The 13,382-nt window shown below is 41.2% G+C and overlaps 1 protein-coding gene across 3 annotated transcripts in view; it reads left to right on the forward strand.

Annotated features, from left to right (window-relative positions):
* The window catches only part of ror2 (receptor tyrosine kinase-like orphan receptor 2), a 250,042-nt gene that overhangs the window by 193,867 nt on the left and 42,793 nt on the right, over positions 1–13,382 (forward strand). For all 3 annotated transcript variants that reach the window (XM_080188746.1, XM_080188747.1, XM_080188748.1), the window contains one exon: positions 4,992–5,028. In XM_080188746.1, the coding sequence (XP_080044872.1) occupies positions 4,992–5,028 (37 nt within the window). The remainder of the gene's footprint in view (positions 1–4,991; positions 5,029–13,382) is intronic.

Below are 13,382 nucleotides of genomic sequence, written 5' to 3' on the forward strand. Positions count from 1 at the left end.
TTCAAAGAGATCAAATTTCTTTCTTCTAAACTCCAGAAAATATATTCGTTCAGTTTACTTAGTTTCTCTTTATGGAACAACTGTTGCCCAAGGGACCAATCTAGTGAACCTTTGTGCCACCATCAAGCATATCCTTCCATAAATATGGAGAACAAAAGTGCATGCAGTAACCTAGGTGTGGTCTAACCAAAGCCCTGTACAAATGTAGCTAGACTTATTATCATACTCCAATCCCTTTGCATTAGAAGCCAATATTCTATTTCCCTCTTTATTTTTTGCTGTACCTATGTGCTAACCTATATGTGCATTCACTGTACGAGTATATCCAAGGAACTCCCAACATCAGCATTTTCAAGATTCACTGCATAACGAGTGGACTCCACATTCTACTGCAGTTTCAAGTTTTGCCCGTCCTTCAGCCCACATTGGAAATTCATCCCTGAGCATTTCTCTGCTGTCTTCCACTGTTATCTCATTGACCTTATGTAGACAACCAAGTCTTCTACAGAAGACACACTGACCCACTGATTAGAGAAATTTGCTGATTCTGTAAGAATTTTGTTAATGTATTTATATTCATACCTCAGGGTTGTCGTAAACTGACCTTCATTTTAAGGTCTGTGGCTCCTGGTCCTTGCAGCTGTAAGTCAGCTGGTTAGATTTTTGCTTCTTTAATTCAGTTCAGGAGCCAGTCCAATTTGCCCAATAAGACTGTGACTCCTGCCCCAATGTTCAGTTTAAATTCTTTTCATGTAATTATTGGACCAGAACTGTTTCTTGGCTTCTTTGAGTTCTCCTGGGAAATCCTCAGGTTGAAGTGCTGTATTTTTGATTTCCTGGACCTCAGTTCAGTTGGAAGCTTGTTCCAGTTTTCTTATTAAACTGTGTTTTAGATCTGCAAAACTGTTTAAAATGCCCAGGCTTGCCTCAGTGAAAACATTCGGCTCCCCCTGCTGCTGTATAGTCTTTATTGCAGTGTTGTCATTCGGTACTGCATTGAGAGTATTATGAAATAGGCAGAAGGGGCTCCCTGACCCTTCGGCATTTTTGGTGGCTTTTTTGCTGGCTTTCCAATGAGCAGGGCTCCCAACATTTGGCCTACAGTCTGGATTGGCCCGTCTCAAGCCTCAACCTTTCCCTAAAGCACATTCCAATTCTGCTGTTGCAGATCCTCCAGCCTGGCAATCTATTCAGCCTTCTCTCAGAGCAAGTCCTCTCCGGTTTGCAGAAAATCCAATAACAATCATTGTGTACACCAATTGGGAAAGGGTCATAAACTAACTTGCACATTAAAGCTTCATAACCGCAAGTACTAGCCAAACAATACAAATCATTAGTAAAGGAATCAGTGGATTTACCCTGCCTCTAGCTCCTCTGAATTTTGCTCTTCCATTGACCAGATTCTTCTTTAGGCTGAAGTACTAATCAAAGACCCCATATCCTCATTGTCAGGCACATGGCCTCCTTGGCACCTTGTTATGCCAGGACACCATCAGCTATTGTTTAATAGCGAGTAAAAAAGTACAGACCTGGTTTTTCTGTGTTTTTTCTTGTAAACTTGACGATGTTACAACTGCCTCCTCCAGAGTTTTCAGTGTTGACCTTGCTGTGGACCCTTGATACATTGGAAAAACTGTGGAAGGGGTAATGGTTGTCCCATGGCCATTGACACCGTGCCATGCTCATTGTCCCTTACCAAGGTATATTTCAGTTGTGTAACTCTTCATTGCAGAGTTCAGATTTCTCAAAGTCTTCACCTATGGGTTACCCATCTGTGGCCTTAGTCCCTTAACCTGTGGCCTCTAGCACAGCCACCCTGATTTGATGTGCTACCATGTTACCAGCCTTGAAGAGGCTGTACAAAACTTTCATAGCTGAGGAGGGGAGGAGACCCTGGGACTTGGACTTTCTTCACCTTAACCTGGGATCAAGTGGACACTTGGTATTCCTATTTGCAGGACGTAAGTTAACTTCCCAGCTTTCAAAAGTATGTTAGCCTGGATTCCCCACTGCCACCCATCATCCCAAACAAGAATAACATCCAGTTAATGATCTGCCAGTAAAAAGATACATTGGTTTTTGGTAGCCCCACATGTGGAAAAATTTATTGTCGGCTGCTTCTGCCTGCTTTGCTGTTGGAGCCACCTACAATAAAGCCTGAGCGCTGAGAATGCCTTCCAGTTATGTATCTGACTCTGGATAGACTCTGATGTAGTAAAATATGCAGAACAGGTCACTGAGATAGATGTTGATCCTAACATCACAACATTAAAGCATAGAATTTAAGTACAAGGGAGCCGAAATGGAATCTCTTTGGATTGAGCTGAAGAATAATTTGCCCAGTACTTCTTCTCTCACTGACATACAGATTCTCGCTTACTTGCTGCAGCCTTGTTGCCACCACACCACCAAACCCCTCTCACTCACAGCCTCTTTGAAGCTGTTGAGTTAACAAGCGCCTTGCACTGCCCGACTGGAAATGGTATACGTTACACCTAACTCGGCTCAGATGGTTGAGTGCCTCATTGCCACCTTTTTATCAGGCACATGGGTGTTGCTTTTGTTATGTCTTCATTGCGTCAGTTTGAAGATAGAAACTTGGGCCCTGGTGTTTGGCACTGTGCCTTGTCTGCCGCAACCTCTTTTCGAACCCTACGATATAGACCATCAAGTCTAGAAAGTTTTTTTAGATTTTAATCCTTTTTAAGTTTTCCTGATATGTTTTCCCTGCTGGTATTAATTGCCTTAAGTCCCTCACCCTTATTAACCCTATGGGTACCCTCTAATTCTAGCATGTCATTCTGAGAAGGTGCAACTTATTTAATCAATATCTTGATCATTTCCTCACTCTCCATGATAATTATTTCTCTGCCTCCAAGGGACTACGGTTTACTTCAGCTACTCTTTTGAATATACATTAACAAAAGCTCTTTCATTCTATTTTTACATTCTTAACCAGTTTACTGTCATTATATTCTTCCCCTATTTTACATACCCTGTACAGGTTTCTGAAACTCTCTAAATCCTCAGCATTACTATCCTCTAACTTGTCCAAACCCACACTACTTTTGCCTATGCTTCCACAGTGTTTAATTAGTTGTATAACCTTAGAAAATTCTTAGGTTATGAAAGACACTGTAGAAATGTAAATCATTCTTTTTTCTGCCCTTCTCACTTGCTTTTATGAGTATATTCGGTAGTTGCTTTCAGAGTTGACCCCACTCTTCAAGAAGCTTCACAACATTGGCAGCTCAACAAGCGACTTGATTCACATACATGTACAGCATGAAGTAACAGTATGTAGCCACTATGTACCACTAAACACAGCAGTAAAATCTTGGGTGTGTCCACGCAAGTGTAAATAAATTATTAATAGCAGTGAGTCTTGATGAATGCCACTTAACTGCTTGACACTGATAATTTACTTTAAAGAACATAAAGTCTCATTCCTTTACATTTTAATTATTGTTGGAGAACTTAAAGAAAATAAACATGTAAAAAAAATTTTCTTTAACTTTTTTTTAACCTGTCAAATTTTTTTCTCTTGTGCTTTCTGCAGGTGAATTGGCATTGAATTTATTAATCTAATTTACACTTAGTGGTTTAAACTGCATTTCTTAGTTTGGATTTTTCAGTCTTATTGGTTGAGGAGACGCAATTATTTTGCCTATTCTGTTTCCAGATCCTCTGAAGCGCATTGTGTTGTTTTGGCTCTCTGATTCAGTGACACTGGGGGAAAATTGGGATATTGAAAAATTTTAATCATGCCGCAAGTAGAATTTTAAGAATGCTTCAATTTATTTGTTCAAAAATGTATTTTGGTAATAGAGTCATAGAGGTTTACAGCATGGAAACAGGCCCTTTGGCCCAACTTGTCCTTTTTTTTTAACCACAAGCTAGTCCCAGTTGCCCGCATTTGGCCCATATCCCTCTATACCCATCTTATCTATGTAACTGTCCAAATGCTTTTAAGAAGACAAAATTGTACCGGCCTCTACTTCTACCTCTGGCAGCTTGTTCTAGACACCACCCTCTGTGTGAAAAAATTGCTTCTCTGGATTATTTTGTATCTCTCCCCTCTCACCTTAACCTATGCCCTCTAGTTTTAGACTCCCCTACCTTTGGAGAAAAGATGCTGACGATCTAGCTGATCTCATTATTTTCTAGACCTCCATAAGATCACCTCTAAGCCTTCTACATTCCAGGGGAAAATGTCCCAGTCTATGCAAAATCTGCTTATAACTCAAACCATCAAGTCCCGACAGTATCCTAGTAAACCTTTTCTGCACTCTTTCTAGTTTAATAATATCCTTCCTATAATAGGGGGACCAGAACTGTACACAGTATGTGACCAGAAATGTACATATAAACTACAAAATTGTAAAATATCAACACAACCATACACAGTACAGCAGTGTACAATTAATAATATATTTAATAACTTATTCTATTTATCTCCTTTTTGTTACCCTTCCTGTTCATAACCTCACAGTTCCCCACCCTCCCATCACTGCCTCTCCTGCTCAATGCTACCCTCCCGCTTAGCAGCCCTCAGATTTAGTGCTGCCCTCCACTCCCACCCGACCCAGCAACCCTCCCAGTTGCTGCCTTTCCCTCCCAGTTACTGTTTTTTTTCTGACTATCCTGCTAACTACCCCTCTTTCCCGATCAGCGGGAAGGATAAAGGTGAATGGGAGGATTGATGGTGGGCAGTAAAGAAGCAGTGAGTAGGTTGTAACATATGGCAGCAGTACTCTATTACTGTGAGGTGCAGTCCAAAAGCACACAAACATTCTGTGGGTAAGTGCAATATTTGCTGCTGACTGCAAAATCTGAGCCATCGTGCTGTGGTGGGAAGGAATATCTTCAGGGAATTATTAGAAAGATAAATACTTGAGATAAAACTTTAAAAATGTAGCATGTCTGTTTTTAATCTAGTTTGTCAAATATTTTAACTCATCAGCCACTTATTTTGTCCTTTTTTCTACTAGGTCAGTCTCCAACTCACAGTCCCCATCACAGTTCACAGTAAGTGAGGCATTCTTATTTAAGCGTCAAAGTTTGTATTAAAAAAACACTTTGCGTATTTTGGATTATGTCAGTATATTTTGTAGAATTTATTATTTCTAGAACAAAAGGTTTTAATTTATATTTTCCTTCACTTCCCCATTTAGAAAATTTCAGAATTGCAATGGTATATAAAGTAGGGTGTCTGGACATAGAGTGCAATATTTTTAAAAGTGGGGAATTCTCTCCAGTGCCACATGAACAAGTTGATGAAATTCAGTTTGTGAATTCATCATAACATGGAATTACAGATGCAGTAGGCTGGAGTTCCTACATGTTATGCTTATGTATTCGGTTCCACCCTTATTTCCCCTGCACTCCAACCAAAATAAAATATTTGCGCCAATGATGGAAACTGTTAAGTATCATAAAGCAGCACAATATAAGATCCACATCTCTCTACTCACATTCATTTAAGGCCATTGTGGGGAAATTTGAAGATGGCTAATTGTGTCTTAAACTAAGACATTTCAAAACTCGTAAGGCAAATATCCCTCTGCTAAGGTATAACAAAGTTTATTTAACAAATAAGTCATAAAACAAACAACAAACGTACAGCTGACTGGAGATTCACGAAGGATTAAATAGCTGTAGGAATAGAGTGACAGACCTCTCTGAAACATCTGAAGTACATAGTCAAAAACAGACTATAGTTTCTTCTAATCAATAATTCTGCCTTTGATTAGTTTAAAATCAATTGCAGTTAGCAGTGATATATCAACACAAATCTCTGTCAAGTACCTCAGCCAACCATATGGTATCTAATAACATGGTGATATCATATATGTCCAACTTAGTCCAGAGGTGTCTCCCTTTTTGGCTCTTTCCTTGTTGCCAGGTAACGGCAAATGCCTCACTGGCTGTTCTCACTGGCTTACTGCCAAGATTATCAGACATGCATTCCTGCATCCTGGGGCATATCTATCTTTGTGTCTGGGCAGTGAATGCATCTATTCATTAAAGTTGCAATAAATGTTCCCTTATAGGAATCCTCCTGATAAGACTGCTGCTGACTAACAGATTCCCAGACCTCTAGTTTTTAAACTAATGACACTTACCACCATGACTTTCTGTAACTTTCCTTGGCTAAAGTGAACATTACATTTAAAATATTATAGACTATCATAAAATATCAGCATATATGTTTTGAAATCATAACTATTTGTTTTGATTGTCTTACTGCATTCACAAATGCGTGAACTGTTGGTGTGGGTTTTTAAGAATTATTTAATTCCTTACTGATCTCTTGTCCTCTGACAGACTGCATTCTGCCTATGAATCTTATTAGCTGGTTTTTATCTTGCAGTTATCAACTTGCATCATATGTAGTCATAAGCTTGCTGCATTGGTTTTATTTTGTTTTAAAATATCCCACTGGGGATGACACCTTTGAAAATGGAGCTTCAGATTGACGCATCGGAGTCGATATTTTTGTTAAAAAGCATTCTGAAACAAAGCTTCAATCCCTGAATTTAGTTTTTGTTTCTTCTTCCCTTTCCTTTCACAGTGTTGGGTTAGTTCTTTCAGTACTCAGACTTTGTCCAGTGCACCTGGTGCCCTCAAACTGCCAAATGGTATTTGTTGGTTTTGGCAGCTTTCAAATCTGGGAGCATGGCTACAGGAGTGGGCTAAGGCTGAGACAAAGGCTTCATTTTGCTCACAAGTAATTGAGCTCTATAAGGAAGGGTGAAATAACATGTATTCATAGTACTTGCCAAAATTAACTTTATTATACTAATACATTTTTTTCAGTTTTTCGTTCTTTAAACTTACTGGTTGGAGGTGGAACGGTACCAGTTTTGTGGTGTGGACTTGTGACTCCTGGTACATGACTCATTGCTCCATTAACGATGAGGAATTTTTGAATTAGGCCGTTTCCAAATTTTTCCATGTTTATGCTGTAAGATGGTTTTGGAGCCCTTGTGCAACAACATTGGAATAACTGGATTGGAAATTCCTGGTATAAAATTTTAGGAAGGACAGGGGGGCGTAAAACAAGAGGACAGATGTTATTTCGAGACTGTGTGCTGGATTTTCATGAAGAAGAGAGAAAGCATGAGCCTGGAAAGTTCCTGACTCCACAAAAGTTCATCCCCATTAAGGAGGTTCCGCTCACTGTGCATTTGTCCCAGGGAAGTGAGGGCAATGTGGAGTAGGGCTTGCCATATTTGGAGGAGGCAAAAAGTCAGTTGAGGAGGGTTGTGACTGTCCAGGGATCATGGGGTTATAAGAGGGCAGAACAGAAAACATTGTGAGTGCAACTAAGATCAAGCAAGGCTGGATTTGGGGTCATGGTGCTTAGAGATGGGTTAAGTAGTGATGAAGATCAACATGCTCAGGGGCAGATGCAGAGTCCTGGGTAGAAGGCGGGCAGAGAGACCAGTGAGGTGTGGGCTGGCAGCAAAGGCCATACTCTCTGCACCAAGAGCACCCACTGAAGAAGAAGCTACCTGGAAATGTCAGAGGTCCAGTGCAGCAAGAAACTATGCTTGGCTTGGCAGCTGGTTTCGGAGTTTTACGCCCTTATTGAGGAAGACTTCAAACTCACGGTAATGCTCACTGTGTCCAGTAGCCACTGTGACCATGAACGCCTTTGCCTCTGGCAAATCCCAAGGATCAGCGGTTGACTGCTGGTGTTGCACAAGCAACAGCATACCAGCTGCAGAAGGTAAGTAGGCCACTGATGGCCTGTTTATGAAAGTTGAGGAGTACATGGAGTAGGGTGCCTCAGACACAATGGGCAGTGGGATTCACCTCATCACTGAATTCCCATGAGCGCAGGGCATCGTTGATCCCATCAGTGTGGCCATGAGTGTGCCAAGTAAGCAGCAGTAAAAGGCTTCTGCTGTGAAATAATTCAATTGATTTGCAACCACAACAAGCATTTTATGCACTTGTTCGCTTGATCTCCCAGCAGCTCCCGCAACACCTTCATCCTGTGACAGCCTGGGGTGGCGAGTGGCTGTGAAGGATGGAGGACTGTTTCCTACTCTAATCCTTTTTTAAAACTCTTTGCCAGTGCACTGAAGCAGGCCTTCCAACCAGACAGCCTCCACACCTGCAGCTTCTACGCTTGCTCCAAGGTCACCTGCTATGATTGCCAGAAAAGCCTGCTACCCTGGAACAAAAATCCCAAATTCTGGGCACTTTCCCTTGGGTTGGTTTGCAGAGCAAAGTGTCCCAATTCCAAACTCCTGACCCCAAACTCCAAATACAAGCCTATGTTTTGATATATTGAGATCTGTTCAGCTACCTGAAAGATTTTATGCTGTAAGTAAGAGTAATTAATTGAGGGTGACTCAAAAGCTTTAAACTAAAAGGCTTTATTCCAACAGAGTATTTAAGTACAGAAAGAAGAAGATAAAACTGAGTTCTTCTGTGCGACTGCTCCTCTGGATTTCCGGATCCAACTGCAGTCCTTCCTTGATCCATGGTCAGCAGGCTGTCAAGGGCCACAGTAAATAATGCGGATTTTGTTTTTTGCACACCTTTTTTGGTTTGACTATTTTAGTTTAATTGACCTTGGTCTCATTTCTACTTCCTGGAGAGATTTAAACTGGGATTTTCTGGTCCTTTTGTGGGCGGGATGGAAAATCTGATGGATCAGTCAAAGATCTGTTGACTTTAGGCAGGAATTTCCCACAGGACCGAAAAATGCCAGGGTTGGTCTGTAATCAAACACTAAAGGTATTGTGTGAAAAAAAATACGTTAGCGTTGGGTGGAATTCTGTGATCCCTGGAAAATGCAGTGAGCTGTTCAAATGTCCTTTGACATTGACAGGACCGAAAAATCCTGCCAAGGGGAAGGGCTGTATAATTCCACCCCCCCAGTGTTATCAGAGGGAACTGTATTGCCACACAAATCACAATGGGTGGCCAAGTGCCATAATGTATCCTTTCCACTTTCCTAACCATTTTTGAAAAACAATCCTTCTTCGTATCATTCTTTTCTTTCCCCCATATCAGTCTGCAAGGCAGGACCATTCAAGCAGTTAAAAGCAGTTATAATCTTTCATGAGGAAAAGCAGGAATTATGGTATTAAGGGGGAATAACTTCTTAATAATTATAAGAATCTCTTTTTCTCACATGCCAACAAGAGATGATAATAAATTGTTGACACTGACATATATATGGGAAATCACAATCTCCTGTGCAAAACTCCAGCCATGTATATTAAAGTTGGCATACTCTGTTCATTCAAGTAGAAATTCATGTAAGTTCCCATAGAAGATTTCTGGCTAATGCGTTGCATTTTAACATTGCGTGTTTTTAATACATTTGAGAAAATATCAGCTCTTGTAAACGTTAGTTAGGTGGCACGGTGGCACAGTGTTTAGCACTGCTGCGCCACAGCACCAGGGACCCGGGTTCAATTCCCAACTTGGATCGTTGTCTTTGCAGAGTCTGCACATTTTCCCCATTTCTGCATGGATTTCCTCCGGATGCTGTGGTTTCCTCCAAAGGACCTGTGGTTTAGGTGCATTGGCCATGTTAAATTCTCCCTCATTGTACCTGAACAGTCGTCAAAGTGTGACGATTAGGAGATTTTCACTGTAACTTCATTGTAGTGTTAATGTGACACCAAAAAAAAACTTTTGGTTATGCTTACCGATATTATTGATCAAGTTGCTTATAGTAATTACAATAACCTGTTGTATGCTTGTGTAGCTCACAGTACTCTAAAACCTGTCTCATAATATCATAGAATGGCTATAGTGGAGAAGGAGTCCATTGGGCCCATCGACTCTGCAGCCACTCTCCAAAAGCATATCTTTCCCCTGCCCTACCCCATAACCCCATGCATTTGCCCTGCTAATCCGTCTAATTAACATATTTTGGGACAGTAAAGGCAATTTAACGTGGCCAATCCACCTAACCTGCACCCAGTTAAAATGGAGCGCCCGGAGGAAACGCACATTGATACGGGGAGGACATGCAAATTCCACACAGACAGGCTGGAATCGAACCCGGGTCCCTGGAATAGAAACAGACTATTAAGTGAGGCAACAGTACTAACCACTGTGCCATAGCTTTGTACTCATTATTGCCAATTGTTAAACTGATATACAGAACCTTCTAATCAATAACCACATGTTGGCTCATCTTTACAGCTAACATAAGTAGCATGTTAGATCAAATCAGTAAAATAACTGCACCCACCAGTTACAATGAACGCATAGCCTGTAATTAGCTTTGACATATTTTCTCTTTCTTGTTGCCACAAACACAACACAACTGAGACAAATAGAATTCTTTTCACTTTGAAGACTTTTAAGATTAAGCTGTTCGCTCATCTACAGTACAAAGAAGTCAAAACATCAGATTTTACACTTGACTTTTCTAAGTAATTGATTTCATAGATTTTAGTGAACAATTATAAAAATAAATAAACCCTGATAATAGAGCCATAATTATAATGGAACAATGAATTTAACCTAGCACTGGAGCAAAAGTGCATTTCCCTCTCCCACACCCATGTTTTTCTTGCTGGGATGCTCTGTCTCTCCCCTAGATGATTCCTCCGATGTTGCACCGTTTCATGTGTCGTACAGTTGAGTTGTATTGAGTTCCAGTTGAGAAAAAAACAAAGCTGCAACATTGTCTTTACTCTTTAGGGACTTGAGAAGATGTGATAGAAATACATAAAACTGATGATCGCTAGCAAATGTGTAATGCCAGAGAGCCTCTGAGGAGAAGAGTATTTCTGGTCGTCTTGCTGTTTAATAACAATGAGTACCTTGGGCATATGAAGCCTTTATTATTTTAAGCCTAGGGCTGTCCAAGCTGCCAAAAACTACATGTTGTGTATTGTAATAGATTTGAAGTACCCTGTGTTCAGCAGTTCGAAGAGTCGTTCTGGTAATAGTTATGACTTTATATTCACATCAGATGACAGTGTTTGAGCAACATTCGCAAAGAACATTTGCAATCTATATTACCCATTATTGTGCTTTGTGTAAAAGGCATGACCCATTCCTTGTTTCTTCCATTCAAGTACACACACATTTCTGTTTAGTATCCTTCCTGGCTCTCCTGAGAATGACCCAAATGTCTTTGGACCACAAAAACTAGAAGTGAGGAAAAATCCCTCTAATCATCGGCACAACAATTCTGTGGTCCAGCACAGAATGGGTGCAGGATACCTGTGATAATGAAAAGCTTATAGAAACATGGAAAAACTACAGCACAATACAGGCCCTTCGGCCCACAAAATTGTGCCAAACATGTCCCTACCTTAGAGATTAGTGTCCGTACCTTAGAGATTATGGTCATTTAACTTCTTGCAGGGTTTAATCCCTTATAAGGCCATATCCCAGAATGTTTAAGTAGGTTAATAAAGACATGACATGTACATCATTTTCTAAAGATATTTGGGAGCTGGAAAAATGCAAGTGATCTGGAGAATGGTAAATGTTTTGCAGAGGAGGCAAGAAATTATATGTTAATTAATGTTGTCTTAATTGTGGATTTATTTCTAGAATGCATAATATAAAATGAAAGTAGCAAATTCTTCCAAGTACATCTGCTAATCAGGAGTAGGTGATGAAGATTTCCAAAAGGCACCTCATGTTTGTCTAATTCTTTGAATTATTTAAAATAGCAGAGCATCAATGAAGAAAATATAAGGAAGGTTGTTGAAGTCATAAATTTTCAGGCAGCATTTAATGTGATGCCTGTGACATTTGACTCTCTTTGATGTGTATGTTCAACCTGTTAGGTTATGAGACCATTAGATACAGGAGCAGAATTAGACCATTTAGGCTGTCGGGTCTGAACATAAGAAATAGGAGCAGGAGTAGGCCATCTAGCCCTTTGAGCCTGCCCCGCCATTCAATAAGATCATGGCTGATCTGTCGTGGCTCAGTTCCACATTCCCGCCCTCTCCCCATAACCCTTAATCCCCTCGCTTATCAAAAACCCATCAACCCGCGTCTTAAAAATATTTAGCGAGGCAGCCTCCACCACTTCAACGGGCAGAGAATTCCAGAGATTCACCACCCTTTGAGTGAAGAAATTCCTCCTCAACTCCGTTCTAAACCGCCCCCCCTTTATCTTGAGGCTGTGCCCCCTAGTCCTACTGTCCTTTCTGAGCAGGAAGAGTCTCTCCACCTCTATCCTATCCATCCCATTCATCATCTTATATGTCTCAATGAGATCTCCCCTCATTCTTCTAAACTCTAACGAGTACAAGCCTAGTTTATTCAGCCTCTCCTCATAGCTCAACCCCCTCAACTCCGGCATCAGCCTAGTAAACCTCCTCTGCACTCACTCCAAGGCCAAAATATCCTTGCGTAAGTGCGGCGACCAAAACTGCACACAGTACTCCAGCTGCGGCCTCACCAGTGCCCTGTACAGTTGCAGCAAGACCTCCCTACTTTTATATTCAATACCCTTCGCTATGAAGGCCAGCATCCCATTCGCGTTCCTGACCACCTGCAGGCTGGGTTTTTGCGACTCATGCACAAGGACCCCGAGGTCCCTCTGCACCGTTGCCTGCTGCAGTTTTTTGCCACGTAAGTAATAGTCCTTCCTACCATTATTCCTACCAAAGTGGACCACCTCGCACTTGCCAACATTAAATTCCATTTGCCAGTTCCTGGCCCATTCGCCCAGCCTATCTAGATCCTTCTGCAGACTCTCCACACCCTCCGCGCAGTTTGCCGTTCCACCAATCTTGGTGTCATCAGCAAATTTCGACACCATACACTCGGTTCCCTCCTCCAGATCATCTATATAAATGGTAAATAGCTAAGGCCCCAGCACTGACCCCTGGGGCACTCCACTAGTCACCAACCGCCAATCCGAATAGCACCCATTAACCCCCACTCTCTGCCTCCTATTTGACAATGGCTATTTATCATGGCTGATAAGTTTCTCAACCCCATTCTCCTGCCTTTTCCTCATAACTTTTAATCCCATTGCCAATCAAGAACCTGTCTATCTCTGCCTTAAATATATGCAGTGACCTGGCCTTCACAGCCTTCTGTGGCAGTGAATTCCATAGATTCACCACCCTCTTGCTGAAGAATCTCCATCTCATCTCGGTTCTAAAGGAACATCCCTTTTACTCTGAGGCTCTGCCCTCAGATCCTAGTCTCGCGTACTAATGGAAACATCTTCCCCACATCCACTGTATCCAAGCCTTTCAGTATTCGACGAGATCCTTCCCTCATCCTTCTAAATTAATGTTTATAATTCATGTTAGAGGAAATGACAAAGTAATGAGAGAAGCAAAGAGAGACAGTATGAAAAGAGACTGGCAGCTAACACTGAAAAAGTGCAGAAGTTTTCGATGGGCATAAAATTGTAAAAG

This window comes from Carcharhinus amblyrhynchos, chromosome 5, assembly GCF_965287045.1.
Source record: "Carcharhinus amblyrhynchos chromosome 5, sCarAmb.v2.hapA, whole genome shotgun sequence".
Classification (NCBI taxonomy): Eukaryota; Metazoa; Chordata; class Chondrichthyes; order Carcharhiniformes; family Carcharhinidae; genus Carcharhinus; species Carcharhinus amblyrhynchos.